At 41.2% G+C, this 21,383-nt stretch overlaps 1 protein-coding gene across 3 annotated transcripts in view; it reads right to left on the bottom strand.

The window, feature by feature from the left end:
- Nucleotides 1-19,787, bottom strand: part of LOC145444901 (nuclear receptor subfamily 1 group I member 3-like) — a 31,446-nt gene extending 11,659 nt beyond the window's left edge. The window contains exons 1-9 of one of the 3 annotated variants that reach the window (XM_080322961.1): nucleotides 16,281-19,787; nucleotides 15,574-15,767; nucleotides 14,711-14,842; nucleotides 13,571-13,718; nucleotides 11,730-11,884; nucleotides 10,951-11,053; nucleotides 7,402-7,569; nucleotides 4,497-4,627; nucleotides 1,644-1,813 (exon numbers count right to left, since the gene is read on the bottom strand). In XM_080322961.1, coding sequence (XP_080179087.1) covers nucleotides 1,644-1,813; nucleotides 4,497-4,627; nucleotides 7,402-7,569; nucleotides 10,951-11,053; nucleotides 11,730-11,884; nucleotides 13,571-13,718; nucleotides 14,711-14,842; nucleotides 15,574-15,767; nucleotides 16,281-16,333 — 1,254 coding nt within the window. In that variant the 5' untranslated portion in view covers nucleotides 16,334-19,787. Of the gene's footprint in view, nucleotides 1-1,643; nucleotides 1,814-4,496; nucleotides 4,628-7,401; nucleotides 7,570-10,950; nucleotides 11,054-11,729; nucleotides 11,885-13,570; nucleotides 13,722-14,710; nucleotides 14,843-15,573; nucleotides 15,768-16,280 lie in introns of all 3 variants that reach the window. The other 2 variants (XM_080322960.1, XM_080322962.1) reach the window with 2 other exon arrangements.
- Between the last annotated feature and the right edge of the window lie 1,596 nt (nucleotides 19,788-21,383).

Here is a 21,383-nt window from a genome sequence, read left to right as displayed (position 1 = left end):
TATCCTACCCAGGAGCATGAATGAAGGTAGGCTTGTACGTGGAAACCATTTATGACGTTATGCCTCAGTCTCTAGCCAATTTTTGTCAAAACCCCGCAAGTAATATTGACATGGTATCGGTTGATATCCCTGACTTTTGACTAGTAACAATATCCCTCACAGCCTTGAACAAATACTGTAATTTATCGGTGACTGTTGAACATTGAACTCGATGTCCGGTCGTGATTATACTCCGAAACACGCGTGTATAGGATGTGTAGCTGATTGCATTAAACTAAGCAAGGCTTAAGGATTATTTCTATAAATAACCAAACATAGCACTATCACTGGCATGCTGGTTTCAACATTGAAACCCCATCTGTTATAAATTATTATATATTGATTTATAAATTCAAAGATTCTTTAATACTAATGCCTGTTGAATTGCATAATGGCAATCCTAACATAAACCTTGCCACAGCATTACACATTCCAAATATGATGTCCGAGTAGAAACACATAATAAACAAAATCGAGTCGGAAACAAATCTCATCGCTGAAATTAAGTTGACGCAGAGTATATCCGGTGACGCATAGTTCTGCTTCAATCAGAAATGTAACGGAAGTTTACGTTGTGCCATTGAAACGGTCGAGATTACCGCAAAAAAAACGAGAAAAAATCGTAGCCATAAGCACACGATGCTTCAACAGCAACGTGAAATTACGCGAATAGTGGAGGCAATGTCCACGAGGACGCGCAAACGATATTTGATTGAAAACACGCAGGTATGTAAACACGCGATAGCCTACCAGCGTACAGACTGAATCAATATCGCTTCATACTAACGTAGTAGCCCGTGGGTGAGTCAATGAATAATAGATGCACGCCAAGTATTTGATCGTAACGTGAACTCGGTCACTGAGATCGAGTTCAAAATGTTGCGTCATCTCAAAGTGGTCGGCTACCACCTAACGGTCTTCGATATTTGTTCTCTAGTCAAGTTTACGTGTATCGTCAGCGTCAGATCATCAGATTATCAGATTATACGATACATAAACGGCAGGGACTTATTCTCTTGTGAAAATCACATTCCCAGGATGATCCGCCAAACAGCTTTACAGAGTTTGACTTACACACGTCACATAGCACAGAGTGTGACCCGTTGACCGAAGGTAAATTTTTATTACATGAAAAAGACAGTTCGACTGGACATATACTCTTGACTGAGAAAACACCAGCTGGGATTTACACAAGCCCCTCTTGTCGCAAATTGCATTGAATCCCGGATTTTCAGAACAGGCCAGCTTGTAAATTGGCAGTAACACTACAGGAAACTGTGCTAGCGATTGGCCAGCATTACGGAAGGTCAAGAAGTGAAGAATTGCTGCTGAATTACGGGTAACAAAATACTACAGTATTGACGAGCATGATTCATTACCATTTGCGAAAGTTTCCTAATTGACGAAAATCCATTTCAAATGCACATCAACTGCGCAAACTAATTCTATGGTATTTTCTATTACGATCCAAGCTTTACGGAGATTACAAGGGCTTATCTAAATGGATAACAGAAGCGGCGAGGAGCATGGTGTGGCGTTATCAAGTTTGAGTGACACGACTTCTGTGAGGAACACAGACTGACCACAGGTATAGATGAACTTACCCGGATATCCGGAGGGCCGTTTGTTTGCGTGTGAGATTCTGATATTAACGTCACGAGTTGTCTTCGCTCTGCGGAGTACTCTAACGGTTTCCATTCCATAACACTTCGCTTAATCTTGTTGTTTAACATTAAATTTTTCTTCATCTGAATTTCTGTGTGTGACATGATGCCTGCAAAATAAATTGAGACTACTGTATTTTCAAGTCTTTGCAAATCGTTTGGAAAATCAATAAGGGAAAGCGAAATGTTGAGCACGGCTGCACGGGGTAGGTGACGCTGGAAATCGGTGCATAAAATGGATTTCCGTCAATACTCAATAGTATAGATCCTTTATTAGTAATATACCAAGTTCACATTTCAGAATGACTCCAACACCTAATACCGACTGTTAACTATTTCATGTGTTGCCTTCTTGGGTTTGGTGTCACGATAAATTGGTGTTGCCAAGAATTTCACGAAAAGTGACAATCTTTTCCAAGCCCAGCCATAGGGTAATCACGTGACAATGAATCTTGACAAGATGAACTGATTTTGGAATGTAGCTTTTTGGGAAATTTCAATGCGGCGACACCATCGCTAATCTTTATCCAGAAATGACCACACTGCGTCAAAACATGACAATCTGAAAGTCTTCAGTGATAGGGACTAGGAAACATCACGACGAAGCAGCCAAAAACATTACCAAGGGATGCAGCGATAAGATGGACTGCCTGGGTCCTGCGAGAAATCCCAAAAATGCATGACCAGGCCCTTGTGACTATTCGCAATCACAGCTGTGAAGATGTCACACGCACATAAGTGTGAATATGTGCTAACAACAGTACGTCAATACCAACACAACCGAGCATACATCAGGCAGCTCATTAGCACATAATACCGCGTGATGCAAAGTCGCAATACTCATCCAGTCACTGCGATGTGTGATATTTCACTTATTAATTTGTAAACTCCCATGACACCTCATTGAACCAGCAGTCCACGTCCATACTGAAACTTATCATTATAGTTAGAACATACCAGTGCGTCTTCTGTAGTTGTGTTGGATTGAAAAACCTAGTCATTGATGGAAGCTTATGGACCCACCTGTTATTTTGCTTAAAAAGTATGCCAGTTTTGAATGATATTATTATATTCTATCAAATTAAATATCCTGCCTGGTCATTGAATCAAAATTATTCATCATAAATCAATTATTTTGATTGACACGCTGAAATACTACCCTACGTCACACAAGAGAGAGAGTCGATATAACATATCTTTGTAGCAAACCAGCAATTACAGACGGTGGCCGTTCAAAATTCCTTCCAACCACGAGATCAATACCATATTTGACAGGGAAATCTATCTAGGGTGTATTCGCGACACAATAACAGACCAGACACAACAAGACATCATTGACCAGATCACAAAACAACGGTAGTGCAGGGGTTCTGCGCTGTGCCAGCACCGTTCTCAAAGTCTTTGTCTGTATCAAGCAAGTCACAAAGTGAGAGGTGTCAAGTTACGCGGGATGAATATCGCATTTGTGTGAGGTCCGGCGAGAAGATCCCAAAAGACGATGTTGGGTCCATAGGGACTGGCACGTGAGAGCACCCTATCAAAAGGAATGGCGAGTTGACTTCTGTGGAATCTTCAACGACACGCAACCGATATTATGATATCGATCGAGACCAGTTGATATGTGAAGTAATATACTCTCTATGGTAACTATAGACATTTGAATCCTATTTTATGGCACTATTGCAATTTAAGTGAAACGTATGTGGTATTTGTGGAGTTTGTAATTTTGTCATTGCATAAATGCAGACACTGATTAATCACGTTGTGAATGATCCCCTTCCTTTGTAAGGAGATAAAACGTTGAAATTGACATAGAGTACCCGTGACATTAACTGTCGGAGACTGTCGAACGCAGAAGAGGCTATTGACCCACTTTGAACGGAATTTTCGCCGGTGTGACTGCTCGTAAAGGCATCACAATCAAAGCGCTCTGAGCACCATGTAACCCATCAACTTTTCACAGTAGACACGCCATCTCCGCTCACAAGTGGCTGACAGTTCACTACACGCCATGACGCAGACCTCGACGTAGCAACAAGTTCGCTACTCGACACTGGGAGATCGAGGCGAGTTGAACACACAAACGCACTAGCTACGCCTCGTTCAAGCCCGTGAGTTTCAAAAGCCCTTTTTACTCCGGTAATTGGAAGCAGATGTTGAATCAGAATCGAGCCATGTAAATTAACGATACAGAAGCCGAGCCCTTCCGTAACTTTTCAATCGATATTCAATGGCGCGTTCATGAAATCAGTGTAGCTTGAATTTGCCATTCTGCAAATGGATCGGCCATTTCTGTTCAAAATGCAGCTGAAATTATTGACCTTTCATATGCATCAAGTCAATGCCATAACCTAATATTATATTATATTATACTACCACTTCAAAATTGGTTAAGTCTGTATTCAGGTTTCAAATGTGTGCACTTCAGAATCCATGACAATGTAAATATGCATCAAGCTCAAAAAATAGACGGCATGGTTTGGCAAATCTGTCAAAATTGAACGACATAGTACTTTTGAAATCAGTGTAGTTTGAATTTGACAGGTTGACCATGAATTGGGCGTTTCAATTTAAAATGCAAGTTGAAATCATTAGCCTCCCTCTCTCATATGCATCAAGTCAAGGCCATACGGTAACTTAATCTCTCAGATTTATCACTTGAATACGAGGGAAGTCCGTATTACGATTTCAAATGTGTGTAATTCAACATCCACAACAATGTAAAGCTTAAAAAAGACAGCAGGGCTTGGCAAATCCGTCAAAATCATAAGATAGCCTACAGTAAACTCTTACATTCTTTCTTCATGCCGATGCGAAGGCACTTTTGCAGTCGGCACGCTTGACATTGCCGCCGATTGCTTTTCGTGATTTGACAATTTCCGGTGTAAGGACAAGTAAAATTTTTCCCGTTCTTCATACTTCTCCTGCGAAACAACGAGAAAAGTTGACAGAAAGTCGATGTTACGCCCAAGTGACTACAAACAAACGTCAATCGATGTAGTCAATCAGCTTTTCATTGAGCGACTTAAATCACCTTATGGTAACGGAACATCGCAGCTTAGCGCCATCTGCTAAAAATGCATGCAAGCATCTCAAATTGATGCATAGCGACCAGATTCAACCGGGATAAATGAGATAAATTGTCAGGCTATGAGCAGATATGTGAATTGAGGTTTTGGATTCAAGGACACGATGCAAATGTTGGTAGTGTTTGTGAATTATCGAAAATACTGGGTCGGTTGGTCATTTCTAGATGTTGAATGCAGCGCCAGACACAAAGTTGCAATTAAAAAAACTAACCCCTTGATACCATCTGATTGGGAAAATGGGGGGATGACTAATATTATAATTTCATGCTTGAAGCAACATCTTACGGCAGGGGACAGATTTTTCGGCTTCATACAACACAAATAACACAAACAGATACAGAAACTACACGGTGATATCAGTGATTAGTGAAAAACACACCATAGTTCAGCTAACAGCATACAAATCGGGGTGTCGACTCGATTTATGACAGTGATGTTTCATAATTTGGGGTTGATCATGACAAGGCACTCGAGTACAGATACCAGGATTTCAGCACAGCAGTATCTTTCCACAGACGTCTATTAATCAAGCGTGGTTCAAGTATCCGTGTGACTGTATACCAAGTGGGTGTGGTGTAGGAGTATTGGATTATATAGGATATTTGATCAGAGCACAGACAAAATGCAAACAACTTGCACAGCCGTGATACCAACTTTCCAGATACTACTAAAACATTTCCGATGTCTATGTCTCATGGGATAACAAACTAATTACAAGATCAAACTTAAGGATTCCTTTCGGTTAGCGCACAGTCATAGTTCACGCATCAACAGGTTGAATAACATGCGTCAACGTTGTACATGTACATAACTCGTTTTAAGGACCACCCTAATGTACAGTGTACACTGTACAGCATTGCAACTGAGTGTAGAGTACATCATGATTTAAAAATGCCTTTCATACAAACAGTGTGAATTCTCAAGACGATATATATTCAATGCAACAAGGCAGTCATAGGCCAATATTTTAATGCAACTATTCCTATTCATGTACTGTACTGGATCTATACCCAGCATTCGTAGATCGATAACGAGTCAATAATACAGGAAGTAGGAGCTTCTACTGCAAATAGACTGCAACTTTACCGCACTATAGGCTAACCTCCCTCAAAGCAATCGAAAAGTATAAAATCAACATATGACTTGGTCTTGAAACATCAATAATAGGATTTCAGCATGATCTATTGAGAATGTAAATAACAATTTTTCATAAACAAAACTTGAACTTACGTCATTGTAAATTATTATACAAATTTAGACTTGTAAAGTCTCGTGGCAAATGAGTAAATTCTAACCTAAACACGACAAACATCATACATCCGAAAAAGTCGCTGCTACATTAACACTTAGCAGCAACATATTACAGAGACAACAACAGTATACTAATTTAAGAGGTTCAATGCGCCAACACAATTGCAAGCAGATCATCAATACTTAATCATTCTGAAGGGGACACCAGACACAACACTCGCACCTTATTCAGCTTGACACCGAAAGTGCCACACATCAATTACATCCCAAAGGGGTATTCACACTGTAAACACGCACACGGAAAATGAAACAAGAGAAAAATCAAGGCAGTCAAAGAAACCCCAACGCGGGATCCCACAAATAAACAAACGCCATCAAAGAGCAGTTTAAATTGAATTTGCCGCTTGTGGCACTGCCAGGATTTTTGAATGGAAGAATTAGTAAAAGGTATACGACACGACACAACAAAGAGCACAGGTGTAAAGCCATAGAAATTAAGACTGTAGAGGTAAATTCACAACCACCAATCGCCTGAAAGCACTTTGACAAGCCCAGCGTGTGAATGTAACAGTTCCCTATCTATAATGAAACGTGGAGCACATGTCGACTTATTACTAGGGCAAGTTTTTGCAACTTTTGCAACTTTTTTTTACAGCTTCCGGCAGCTTCCTAAATACTCGTAAGATATGCAGAACGCGGTTTTAAGCTGTTTGAAGGAATCTTATAGTGCAACTTTTGTCCATATTTTTCATGCAACTTTTTCGATTTTTCATGAAAGTATTTTCGATTTTAGTGAAATATACAGCTAAATTCGACTGAAACACCGTAAATCAGCACCGAAGTAACGCTTTTAGGGTATTTCGGGAGCTGAGCCGGAAAATTGACCTTTTCATTTTTAGTCAACCGAGCAAAATGTGGTCAAAATGCAACTTCTGCAACTTTTTTCGAAAATAAATGAATAAATGCAACTTTCCACGGATTTAACTGCAACAAAAACTTGCCCTACTTATTACCAATGATATTTGTGACAGAAATATGGTGATATACAAAGGGCGGATAAATCATTGCCGCCGTTTCAAATCAGAAATATGTGGTGCATAATGATGAGAGCGTCACTTTGTGGCTTACGGCAGGAGGATGCACTATGTACTAGCCCTTCAAGTTTGTATTCCATCGAATCACAGGGTCAAGACTCAAGACAAACTTAATCGCAGATTTGGAAAGCTAGCTAATTCTAGTCGTTTAATTACACTAATTATAACAAAATGCAGGTAATCTAATTCTAATCGAACAAATGTGTTCGAGCTACATTGCTACAACATTTAGTGTTCGATCTAGGAAATGTTTCGCGCGCATACCTGAAAAAGCCTTTACAGCCTTCGCATGTAAGCGCGTTGAAATGGTATCCGGTTGCTTTATCGCCGCACACCGAACAAATCTTCCACGAATCGTCGTCATCGTCTTCAAATGCGTTCATTTGACTCGAAGACTTCGAAGAGGTTTTGTGTGGTGTTGACGGAATTGACCTTGACAAAGAAAATACGGCGTGAACGCACATCTCCCCATCACCGTTTACGAGAGCTTATTTTCCTTCTAGAACACCACACGGTATAGATAAACACGAAACAATACAACAAATCCTCACCGATGATAAATAACAACCTATCCCACCGCTAGTCCGTCCGATGGTCACCAACGGCTAAAGCGCGATGAATAATTCAATGCCAAACAAGATAACGGAAAGCAAGACGCCGGGTCTCCCTTTCCAAGTTCAAGTGCGCGATAACTTATCTCAAACATTCAAGACCGTCTACGCTTTCGTCAGGGAATACACAGCAAAGGGGCTGCAAGCTGCTTCAACCACCAACGTACAAGGTTCACTCACAACAAGTCATTTTGAACTTTACAGACATATGAATTTCGATAACTTCTTGTATTTACGGTAGGCTTACCATACGTCCTCTTTTAAGAGGATTTGTCCTCTTTTTTGACTTTTTTGAAAGTGTCCTCGGAGGACGCCCTTTTGTCCTCTTTTTTGAAAATTTAGGTAAGATTTAGATCAAATTGCGAGCGATATGCCGCAAATTAGCCGAGAAGTGACGCTCCGGCGGGTATTTCGGAGGGAAAAGAGGTGATTTCAGCTCTGAGCGAAAAGAAGACCTTCTTTTTTTTTTTTTTAGTTATCCACCTGGCAATGTGGTGAGAAAAACGTTATTTTGAGCTGTGAGCGAAAGTGATGACCCTTTTTTTTTTTTTAGTCAACCGATCACGAAGTAGGAAAAATTTACCAGTTTTTGAGAATTCTTCTCCAGTTTTTCTGAATTTCTGAAAAAGTGTCCCCTCTTTACATTTCCAAAATATGGTAAGCCTAATTTACGGCAGACCTAATCCTACCGTGTTACCACCATCGTGATTGACAAGATCAGTCTAAATTTGCTTCAAACTGCTTATCAAGATTTCCTAAGTAATATGTAGAGGAAAATCAATTTAAAGATTCATCATTCACAGAGTCAATTCGTACGATTGAGTAACAGATGATGTTGTGGGTGACAAGGACATGCGACTGCATACGAGCTCAGATTTCAATATTGAGATTGACCGACCTTGAGATGAGATCATTACATTAATTCCATCAAGTCTTAAGTTTGCAATTTGCATCACATCGTCAAAAAGTTGCATCATATACATCATTTCATTTACACCGCTGGCATCTGGTAATGCGCTCGTCACATATCATTTACTGCACATTGCTCACTGGTAAATAGGGTGAGTTAAGTTGTTAAGAACGGGTGGGCGCACTTCAGCTATGGGAAAACAAAGTAATGCCCGTAACACCAAGAATTCACCAGATACCAAATGCTATAGCAAAGAATTTTCGGAAGTAATTTTTTTCATAATCGATGATGAATAGGAATACAAGGTTAGCATAGTATTGTGTAAAGGCTATAGTCCTCACGCATGACATAAAATTTACGTAACGGTAGATTACTGTAAAGAGTTGGTGTTTCGGGAAACAAATTGACTGCAACTTCCTTGATTGGCCAGCTACAAGTAAAACAGTATTGCAACGCACGTAACCCTGTCAACGCGTTGGTATACTCAATCCCGATTGCATTGTTGCTACAATCATGACAAATCAAGGTCGAATATTAGCAACACGCCCAACTTAAAAATGGCATACCATTTTAACATACAACCAGACATAACTGTGGCACGCTCCCATAAACAATAACCATAAGAGTTATGACCCAAGTCTATTGCCCTTATCTCCTCGTGCTGATAACGAACACACACAACATACACAAGTGTAACTTTGCCCTTGCCAATATCGAAGGGTGTGTCTAAGCTGCGCTGCGAATCACTCCTCAGCTTTTAACATAGCGCAGCAATCAGCTGATAGCATGGAACTAGAACTCTTAACTTGACTTGACATTAACAGATACAACACAGGGCATTTTGACACTGCTGTCATAAATCAACTGGCTTGGGCTATCACACTAGAACACAGCACTTCGTTTTGGTGTGCTTAACACCAGTTTATTGCAATTCAATCTATTTGACAAGGTTGTAACAACTTCAAGTCATGGAATAGTTACTTTTCCAGTTCACACATTTACCAAACTGGCATCACTGAATAGCAGTAGCAGTGTTGTAAGAGTTGAGAGAATTTTCAGGCAAAGTGGTGGTAAGCGTCACACCAGAATCTTGGCTAAAAGTCAAAAGTCGAAACTAGCCTCCCAACTATTAAAGGCTGACCGAAACACCTGTTTTGGTGGATATTAGATTGCGCCAAATAAAGGAGTTCCCATTGCAGGCATCAAAGCATTACTGTGGGCTTTTATTTTCAAAAATGATCATAACAAAGTTCATCACCAGTGATTTTACAGTTGACATCCTCCGAAAATCAAAACATGATTAATTCCAGGTCATCAAAATCTTACACGATGGAGATGCTAAATCACACGATTGAGGTTTAAATTAGACACAACATTGCACAGCAGTATGCCGAGGAATAAAAGATTGTACACAGCACGGGAGTTCATACAGGATACGATTCCTTGGCCATGAAAGGTAAAACAAATCAACCTTGCCCTCCCCCGCTTGTAGGAAACGGAACGGAATGCCAATTCAGCATACTGGTGAGTGTATATTCAAATCGAGCATGCGCATAAATCCCCATGCTCAAGTTTCCAGGAATAGAACTCACACATAACCGCACAATATCCGAAAGTAGGAGTAAACAAAGTGAATATAAATCCTAGTTGCTGCTACATTCCCGTTGCCTTCACAACAATAGGCCTACTCATCGTGCCAATTTTGTAAATCGAGTAACGGTCGGATTTGAGTCATTCGGCAACATATTAACCCGGAGGCCCATCCCAGTCGTTGTATGAGATTATATGGCGTACGAAGCTTTGCCAATAAATTTCTATTTGAACCATTTAATCGAGTACCATCCTGCAACTGGGTAGCTAATTCTGCTGTATTCCGTTCACAAATCCACAAAAAATGTGGTGGTCATTATATTTGCCAAAAGTTACAGAGTCAAGAATCTTATTTCAATGTTTTAATGATTTCCTTTCCTTGCAGCACGATTAGTGCACATCAAGATGTGATCGGAAAATATTTTTTGAATTCAAAATCTGGGACCCCTGTTAGCACTTTCCAGCTACCGGTCGCGCATAATTATACTGGTGACAATAAGTGAAGATGAACAGTACTATACCGTTTTGACAATAGATTATATCACTTTTCGCGTGTGATTAAGAAGTAAATCTGTTACCGATCGAAACGTAAGTACGCTAAATCGCTTGCGAAATTGACAAAATAGTCACGGATGGATTCGTGGACATATGTCACCGCAATCCCGGCATTAAGAGATCAAATAAAACGGAACATATCCTTACCTGTTCGATGTACCATTCATTGATTTGGTTGTACTAGCGTGGTTTGACGTTTTTTGCATGGGATGCATGCCGTTGAGAGGAGAGCGCGAGCGTGTGTCGTCATCTGCCGAGAGTAAAAAAAAACGTTTATTAGAAATAACACATTGAAATGTTCCCTGTGCATAAGATATGGCTGCAAATAAAAACACCACAGAGATGGGTTTGCAAGAGCGAGGCACAACATTCTAATACCTGTTTTGAATGTAGTGTCTATCAAAGCTTGTAAGCAGATTTGCGCAACTAGTTAATTCTAGTAATCAAATTAGACTAATTAGAGCGAAACGCCGAAAATCTAATTCTTATTTAACTTCTGAATTATGCTTCTTTGCTGTAATTCAAATTCTAATCTAATTTCTGGTCTTCCTGAAAATGCTACAGGAGAGCTATGCATAGTGCGACACGGGCCAAGCTTACTGTGCAGACATTTGCTATTCTCATGCTTAGGAGAAGGAGTTCTAATTTGATGGCCTATGAACTGAACTTGGTTCTATTTCGCGAATTCAGTAACCTGATTCTAACCGAATTTGAAAAAATATGTTCAGCTATAATTACATTTCTAATCTAACTTGGAAAAGTTGGTAGGTAGCTTCGGGGTATCAAACTCTGCTTGTAAAACAGACAGGCCTGCTAAGCCGATATGTTCCAGCATTACACTACCTTAATTTTTTATAAACCAAATAGCCTAACCTTACATTGCTCATTAGAGTACACAGGATTGAATAGCAGCTCAACAAACTTACCTTCAACACTGCCAAGCACACGCACATGGACGCCGTCACTGTACTGGTCCTCTCCGATAGACATACTGTATTTATGATGCGAATGCTTTCCGAACGAATACTTCGCCTGTATGGAGTCTCTGCTCTCATGCATACTGCTTCGGCCGTTGGAGTACCTAATAGAAATTACGCAGATAAAATAATAACTTGATAATTTCCATTGCATTTTCGATAAAAACAGGAACAATGTATTGGCACAGCCTATGTGAGTGTACAGCACAGAGGGACAGAATGGTGAGTAAAAGGTCGCAACATCACTCTGTTAAATTTCTTGTTAAGGGAAATGCGTGATGCCGTACCAGAATGGTAATTATACTGCATCATAACAGTGTAAAAAATATGGCAGCTGTATTGCTTTATCTTGAAATTGCATTCACGAGCCTACTAGCCTACAGCCTACTGCTGGTATGGTAGGTAATCCTGTAATCTGTAAAAGGCACATCATGGAATTTGCCAAGTAAATCGAAATCGCAGGAAGTTTCCGATAATTTGTGGTCAAGTATTTCGTATGTATCACACCAATGCCTTGGGAAATTAAAGAATACGAAGTCACTCCCAGTTGCAACTGCACAAAAATCATATTTTCATATTAAAATCATGCACAGATGCTACATACCTACCTACATTTTCAACGTACATAAGCATGTTTCATATTAACAACAATGTGATTCAGGTTACAGTGTCTGTCTCGGCACACCTCACCAACAAATTACATCTAGTGCTAATCCGATAAAGATTTACAGTATACAATCCATCCTGTCCCAGAGGATGCCTCTCGCTATTCAAGTTGTTGATGGTGGAAATAGGAATTCACTTGTTCCTAAAAGGGGTGACTATACCGAGAGAGCGAAAACACAGTCAGAAGGGCAGATGTCTTATCAGCAGTGCCAGACACAACTATAATGTCTCGAGTCATAATGCCGAGTCATTGAAGAGCAACGTGACTCATAATTCTCCCAAACAGGGTGAAAGAAATCACGGATTAAGAAAGAATATGTCGCCGTGGTCACTAGAAACAATCTACTATATTTGATAAAAAGATGACCATAGACTCAACCCTTAACTTTGCAACGGCACTGCAAGATTGTATAAAAAGAAATAACAGGAAAGCGCATAATTTGATAATTAACGAGACAACACCCCACCCCCTGACTAATACCACTCACACCCACTTTTGAGAGGCTCTCGTCTCACCATAAAGAGAGCGGACGCGCATTGTTAATCTGCATGACTCATATCACCATGGATGTAAGGCGTATTCTGAGCGTGACTCATGTCTACGTGTTCAATGATAAAACCCAGTAACTACAAATGCTTAGAAAAATCAATTATGGTAGTTAAAGCCATGATGTAAAATTGATTCATGGCACAAATTCAACAATGCAGACAAAGCAAAGTACACATCCTATAGCGAGCAAATAGATTTTTGGCCATTACTATATTCAAGTTACTGAACTACGCAACTGCGTAAATCGGTGGCACCGTTTTCTCGCTGAAATGAACTGTAGAAACAGTTCAACCATGGAGATCGGTTAAAGTTCCGCTGGTCACGTATCACCTTGTGTGGTGCGTAGACTCAAAGCTACACAATATCGTGCCCTAACCACCAAAATGACACGCATGTCATGCTTGACAACGCGCGCAAGTTTCCATGAAAAAAAAGCTATTCTAAAATTCGCAAATTTAAATTATTCATTGGGCCGGGCATTTGATATCGTCAAAACTTGGTGCGGTGTCTCATCAAGTTCGACAACATTTACTAGACGCAGCCTACAGCATACCAGATGTCGCCAGTAACTTACCTTAAATCCTTGATCTGATTATCCAACGCTGAGGTGTTGGACGCAGACGATATCGCCCAGTTAGATATAGACTCTTGAACTTTGTGATAAGAATTCTTTTCAGCCATTCGTTTCATAGGAGGCGAAAGACCGGATGGGGACCTCTGGCCTACTGAAAAGAATTTTTTCCGTCAGGAATACATAATAGTCCAACTATTAATCAGACATTGACGTACAGTATATCTATATAGTATATAATTGACTAGGCCTTGTATTGTATTATTACATGGTTTTAATGTCGAATACACTATAAAATCAGTTGGTTCTAATATAGATCCGCATTCTGATTGCAGCATTGCAGTGCGTTGCACTATTGGTAATTAAATTCGAGCCCTGTGATATGCAGCCAAGCCTGCATCAATGCATGGCTACTGAAAATGGCCTGATGACTAATCCGCACTGTAGGGTGTTGGATAACGAAACTGGAATGAACAATTTCCCGCAATCGGTACATTATTAGTTGATTGGCTGTACTTCTATTGTTCAGAACAATATCCATTATGCAACCGGCCGAATATAAATGGTCCGGACATCCATATTCAACAGTTAATGTGGCAGGGATCAAGACACTCACTGCCTTATTCAAAGAGTATCCAATATCCATCGGTTTTGATATTTCGAGAAATGCTAAATCCTAGACAACTCCTGCGAAGGAATTTTATTCAAATTAGATCAAATTTAGGCCTTATCTTCGTCATTCAATTGTTTCTAATTATTAGGACACAAAAACAGCCAAATGGTGGTATGGATTGAGCGAAACCGACAGCATGTCCTCACGACAAGTAACCATGGGTGAGCCTGCAAAATCTGGGCATAAAATCAACCTAAATCGCGGAGTTCACGAATGATTATATCATCAGTGGTCTGATCTGGTCTGAACTGATGTGTGCAGTGCAGAACCATCATCACATAAATTTCACAATACGATGGAATACAATCAATTCACCATGATATAATCCTGGAATCAAATTTTGGATGCACCATTAATTGAATAGAAGTAGGTGCAATTTGTGCGAGCTACCAAGCAAAAAATCAATTTGGCAAACAATTTGTCCTTTCTGTCAAAATTGGCTATGCTCAGCATCGGTCAAACAGCCTCACCTGAAATGTATTGGATATTCGTGGATTGGATCACATTCGCCCGTTCGGGATTTTCATCCAGGGGTGATCCAGAGTCACTAGTCTTTCTCTCAGAAAAGCTACGCTCTCTGATACGCATCAGTCCTCTTGAAGCTGTACGACACCATTGGTTAGCAGAAACAATAATTCTTGAGTATTTTAATAACTACATTATCCTAGCAACCGCAATGATTGTCTGGGGCCTACGATCATAAGTATCGTAGGCCCCGGATCGTCATAAAGGTGGAGTGAGAATGATGGGCTAAGAGTCCATATATCGGGGAGCCTGCATAGTCACACAAGTGAAGGATCGTGTTTTTCAGTAGATGGCTAGCAACAAGCTTATAACAATCTAGCTACTACCCAAGCATATGTGTAGAAACTGGCAACAGACAATGGTAGCAGCAACTCATCAGTGATATATATCCATTTTCAGATCACAGCTGCAATTGGCTTTGTTCAATTTTGTGGTTGATTAAAGCTGTTCAAGGGTGATCGAGAAGATAATCACCGAATCATTGATGGTGACACTTAATGCCTAAGATTAAACCTGGAGCTAAAAAGTACACCATTGCTCCTCAGATGCATACATATTTAGCCCCGACTCGCATACAGTCACCCACGGTTGGGGAATCAGCAGTAAGCATTTCGAAGATTTATTATAATATTTCAAATTACTGCATAACTCCGTAAATATATAAATTTGTTTGAAAGGCACAGGTTTCAGTCTATGTGTGTGTTGAATCACACAATATATTACAGTGTGAGTGTCTACAAGACTTTGACCTTGTACGCTTTGAATGTGGTTAGAAGACATGATATCCTTACTTCATACAGTAATATACACTTACCACCATCGCCTTCTCCGTTCGTTTCAGAATATTCGGGAGGCGACGGTCTATTATTTCGGCCCTCAAATTCAGGACCCAAATTATTTTGACCATTACGAAACGAAGGGCTGTCGATTCCTTCCGAGTTATGGCGGCGCACGGCTGGCCTGAAAGTCATGTTAGGGACTGACGGCTCTATGTCCATATACCTGTTAACATGTGATAGAGTTACTTCAAAATGACAAGGTGTGCATCAAAGCGTGTGGTCAACCATAACATGAAATCATGGTTCCAATAGTGGAGATTTCCTAACTGGGAACTTTTGTGCTCTTGAATGCTCCATTAAACTGTTATATGAAGGGTGATATACCACGAGTTATGCTGAATTAGTAAAACGCATCAACCATACCAGAGGATACTGTCGAGTTATTTCCTAAATTCCTTGAAATGCCTACATGCAATTTCCTCGGAAAGTTACCAAGATCTTAGGCTTAAGTGGGGTAGTATAATATGATTGAGTTCAGACGTAAAGTATTACAACATCACTGGCTAAATTTAAATCGTCTTAATTGTAAGTGGTGTTTGCATGAAATTCTCTGAAATATTGACATTACAGAATCGCGGACACAATAAGTTTGTTCATGACCTCTTCAGAGGTCATTCAACTAGATAGGCAATTATATAATATACCGTGAAATAGGCTGACAATCATGCAAGCATACCTATGATTAGGAGATTCCTGCAATTTCATAAGTGAAGTTGATGCCACCATCATTGTGCTTCAAACACTGTAGCATCTGGCACTTTTTCTCGCAGCGAATATCCCCGGACAGCAATGCTTATCTCTTGAGGAAGCACTTGCCCGATGTATTTGCCAGTGAATAGGGATGATTCATATCCAGAAATTGAAAAGAGTAATCCCGGAGAAATATTGACTTTTGCAGTGAGATGTGAAGGCAATCTCACAAAGCTAATACAGAATTAGTCTACCTTGAAGTTTTCGGTAGGCAAATCTGAAAAGGCCAACAATTAAGATGCTTAGCAAGATTGTCATTTCAAACAAATAATCCCAAACCGAAATTACGGTATCAATCGGACTAATGTAAAATATGAATTCACAAACAACATTCAATGGACAATTATATGTACAAGATACTTTATCAATCAAGTCACAAAATGTGAACATTTATGATACTCATTCAGACGAATGTTAGTAGCGAACCATTAGCAGCTTCAAACCTCACAAACATTCGTTATTATTTCCAGGGGCGTTTGCAGAGTGTAAATCCCGCACGCGATATTCAATTACAGTGCCCGCTTGACCACAAAGAAGTCCTCAGCTGACCAAAGTTCATTAAAAAACGCTTGGCAGGCTACTAATAAACAGCAATTATCATTATCCTGATAGCCCAGCAAATCCGATGTCCGAAGCAATAAGCGCGATTTCCATCATCACACGGCGAGCATGCGGCCTAAATAGCCTATTATTATGTAGGCGATCATAACAATCGCAACAAGAGTATCCAAACACACTATCTCGGAAGTTCGCCGGAAGTTAGCGATGTGGAGCAAAGCAGCCAGTTCAAAGCGCAAAATGTTGATGACATGACACACAAAAATGTACGAAAATCATCTTGAATATTCGATTTCAATTCCAGCGACATTCGCGATTCACAGCTTGACGCCGTAATCGCACCAACCCTAGGGCGGAGTAAACGGTGAATCCACAGAGGTGAAATTTTGCGCGATGTTTCATCACAAGTTGCTTGTAACAATGAACTCGCTGGTCTTCGATGACTCTCGACCCTGATACCAGTTTATTACGTACGCGCATTTCGTGAACCCGGCGCGCAGTTCATACGTGTTGCGCGGCTAGGCAAATACATCACGTGGCTTGCGAATTTCGGAAATAATGTACCGAGACTGAAAGCGTTGAAAACGAGGTGTAGCGATGCGATGTCAGAAAACGCGAAAAGCAGCGACACGAAATGATTGCGGTCGGCGGTGAGAGGGGTCAGAGGTTATCATACGAGGATGGTTAATTTCGTTTGAAGTCGCAGTCTTGATCGAGATACAATGACGGTTTCTGGTACGGTGGAGAGTACATTTCCACTAACTGCGCGGCTGTTTATTTTTGCGACTATTAACAAAAAGAACGTTTGAAACCGTCTCCCGAGAATGACGCCTCAAGCTCAAGCGCGGGCTATCTTTTCGTTTTTCGCGTTACATAGCCTACGTTGCGCGGGTCCGGGAATACGTTTCAGGACGAATTTTAACGAATTTACGACAAAAACCATGAAGAATTTCGCGGAATCCGTTAACTAAAGTTCGCGTTTCGACTCGACAAGACGGATCGCTTCCAAATCTCCGAGTTCATCCGAGCGTTTTTTCCTTTCCCGTCGTTTCGCTGAGCGAAAAAATGGTCGGATACGCTTTGATATTTTCGATCGCTTAAGCTTCCAGCGAAGGCGTACCCTCAAAACCGACGCCAATCGACGATGACTCACTGTCGAGACTACGAAGACGCGTACCGATCGAGAAAAAAACGGTTGGCCGACTCACCAAAGCAAATGCCTCCGTGGGATATCGCACTTATACCCTACAAAGCCAACACCGTACGAACGCGTCGTCTCAACATCAACACGCACAACGCTCCCACAGTAAACATCAATCAATCGCGCGGCATCGATCCTATATAGCACGCTTCTCAAAACGCGGAGCGTGAATTGCATCACCAGCAATTACCGCGCGCTTAGCTCCGATATTGTCAGCAAAACAGTTGACATAATAAGTCATACGGCATTTAACACGACTGTATATTAGTCACGAGTAGAAATGCGAATTCGCTTCTTAAGTAACGGCGGAGCGTGCAATAGTTTCCGACGCTAGGGAATATTAGCGCCGAAAAGTTCCTACGTTTCAGCGCGGTACTCTTTTGAGCGTGTCGAGCGGTCAAGAATAGTCCAGCGTAGACACGCAAAGTCGCGTAAGCGAGTTCATTGAAACGTGCCCAGTTCAAATAAACTTATAGACTCTTGATCTGAACCCGTCTACACACAACGCTTGATCGCGCGCACAAAATAGAGACGACAATTTCATTCATTGGTCGAGACTCGAATACAATAGCTCGCAGACTCAATGAAACCGTCGGTAATAATAATGGATCCGCGGCCAGTTCACGTTACCGCCTCTGGATTCTAAACTGTAGAAAGAGTCGCCTTCCTGCCTGCATTCCGGTCACGCCTACACCGTAAAGACACCCGCAACGCCGGCGAGTAAACATTCAACGCGGGATGGATGAATATCGCACGCTTGACACGTAGGCTAAGTTCACGAGCGTAAAGTAATTTTTGCTGCGGGCCTGCGAGAAATACGCGTTCCGGTGGAAGGTCATGATCGTGGAATTCTGAGCTTTTAAAAGATAACGCCAGGCGTGGAATACTTTCCCGGTGTGCGAGACTTCAACACAGTATTGCTCACCGGACTGTAAATGTTTGCGATGCGCGCCGTTAAAATGTATACCACCAACGTTTTATCATTCGCCGAAATTAATATCAGTCGAGAGATTCGCTACAACAATGGCAATTATGATATCGAAACCACTAGGTTCAGAGAGAAATGATTAGGAACAAATACGAAATAATGACATAAAATGCAAACAGTGCCCAAAGGCGCGCGTACGAAATATTTCCGGATCGCTGAGTATCCCAATGAAATTTACATACAGCGACAACAAAGATCCCGCAGCGTTGACGTAATAATAGGTTAAAAGAATGCAACATGCTCAGCAGTAATATCGTAATTGCCAAGCTGGAGAAAACAGTAGCATTATCGTTTGCATACATTCGATACCCGGAAACGCACTATTCGCGACGTTTTTAGAGCAGAAAAAAACGGCTTTTTGATGCAGGAATGGAAATCGTGGGCATTTTTCGCATCACTTTTTTTGGGATCCGTCTTATAATCCTATGTATTCGAATAAAAGTTAGATGCGTCAGTTCAAAATGATTTTCGTTCAATCAAACGGAATATATATATACATATATTCGAAGTATCCGTATATATCTAGCCTATTCGGCGTGCGAGACCATTGGCGCTGTCGCGTCCAACCAAGTTCAAAGCACCTCCAGAAAACCGGACTGAAATCGAAGTGAAATTGATTTATCAAACATGATGGTCTTGTCGTGATATGGTATTGTTTAGAAATTACAAGACTTAGTCCGACGCTGGGAACAAAGTAGTCCGACGCTGGGAACAAAGTATAGAACTAAATTCGCAGACAACAGAATGACGCGTTTGATTCGAAAAGTTCGGTCTTTTACTCAGGGAACTCATCTTACAATAACCAAAATTCAAATAGTAATATAGAAGTACAATGCCCGCAAGAGAGTCACGGCCATTTTATTGCACGTTGGTACATTATCGAATCAACAATTATAAGCTTTATTGGTAAAACATCGATAAAACATCACAACGTTTCAATGGCGATAACAATATCATCATATGTGATCGTTGGGCAACTTTTCGTTCCCTACTCGACGCGACCAAATCTCATCGCAGCGAGACACCTACTTCACAAGCCCCGAGTGCCGAACACCACACGTTGCAATAAAGACCACTGCGCGATCCGCGCAATGAAAATATATTCCTCAAGTGGCACTCGCCGAGTCACCGTTCGGGCGGGCGTCTCATTTCAATATAACCAGACTTGGCGAGATCGTGTTTAAGCTATAGTACAGTGGTTCCCAACCTTTTTCGACCCATCGCCCCCTTTTCAAGGTCAACACCGATCATCGCCCCCCAAATTTTGTGTACCGAAAGTTGGGCATACAAACTTTAATCACCGGCGGGTTGACTAAAAAAAAAAAAGTCAAATTTTCGGCTCGATGTCCAATTTGACACACTTTTGTAACTAAATTTCCGTGGGTTGGATGAAAAAAAAAAAAAAAAGGTCAGCCGTTTTGACGCGTCGTCGCCCCCTTCGCTATTTTCGCCCCCCGTCGCCCCCTTTGTCCATTTTCGCCCCCCTGTCGCCCCCTTCGTCATTTTCGCCCCCCTAGACCGCCAAATCGCCCACGTTGGGAGCCACAGCTATAGTATATTCCACCGCAGTCCAATATCGCGACTCTCGAAAACTGACGACACATTTTCTACGGCTTGTTCCGTCACAATACGCGTCGGTCGCGCTTCGACGCTGCGCCAAATTCTTGGTGACTAACTCATCGCCGAATGTGACGTCGACTGTTCCGGTTTTATGTTCTATTCCGTGAACACTGAACAGCCGGTGTCAGATGAGTTCATTAGTGTGCGGCATGCAAGCACCGCAACATGAATCACGAAAGTCTATTAAAAGCAACAAACGGTGCGATGTCACGAGTCGATATTGCGTACTGCAAAGCTATCGAACATGCACGGGAGGGTCAGCTTACCGCGCCGTGTAATCGATTATCAATAAATGCCAGCCGACAGAGCGTGATTGCCAAACAGCTGACCAGATGGCCGCTGTTTTGAGCCATCTTAGTCGGCACCGGAAATCATATTGAAGTCACTTGTTTTGCGAAACGGACGAAACAAAAAGCTCGCGCATGCCCAGAAGCCATGAAGGTAATAATATATACAATCAAATGCTGACAGCATTTAAAAATCAATTCGCGATCACTTCATACTGACTACTGAGTGACATATCGCCGCTCAAAACACAGCCCGGGAAAGACGGTATCAGCTTGCAGACAATGCGGTTGGCTTCTACAGTGACAGCGACATGACAGACTCCCCAATTTTCGATAAGCAGCACATAAACTTCCCTGAAAGTTGAGAAGCAGTTC

Source organism: Botryllus schlosseri, chromosome 8 (genome assembly GCF_051294905.1).
Source record: "Botryllus schlosseri isolate E-star chromosome 8, Bs_hap1, whole genome shotgun sequence".
Classification (NCBI taxonomy): Eukaryota; Metazoa; Chordata; class Ascidiacea; order Stolidobranchia; family Styelidae; genus Botryllus; species Botryllus schlosseri.
This window is presented reverse-complemented; position numbering and strand designations above follow the sequence as displayed.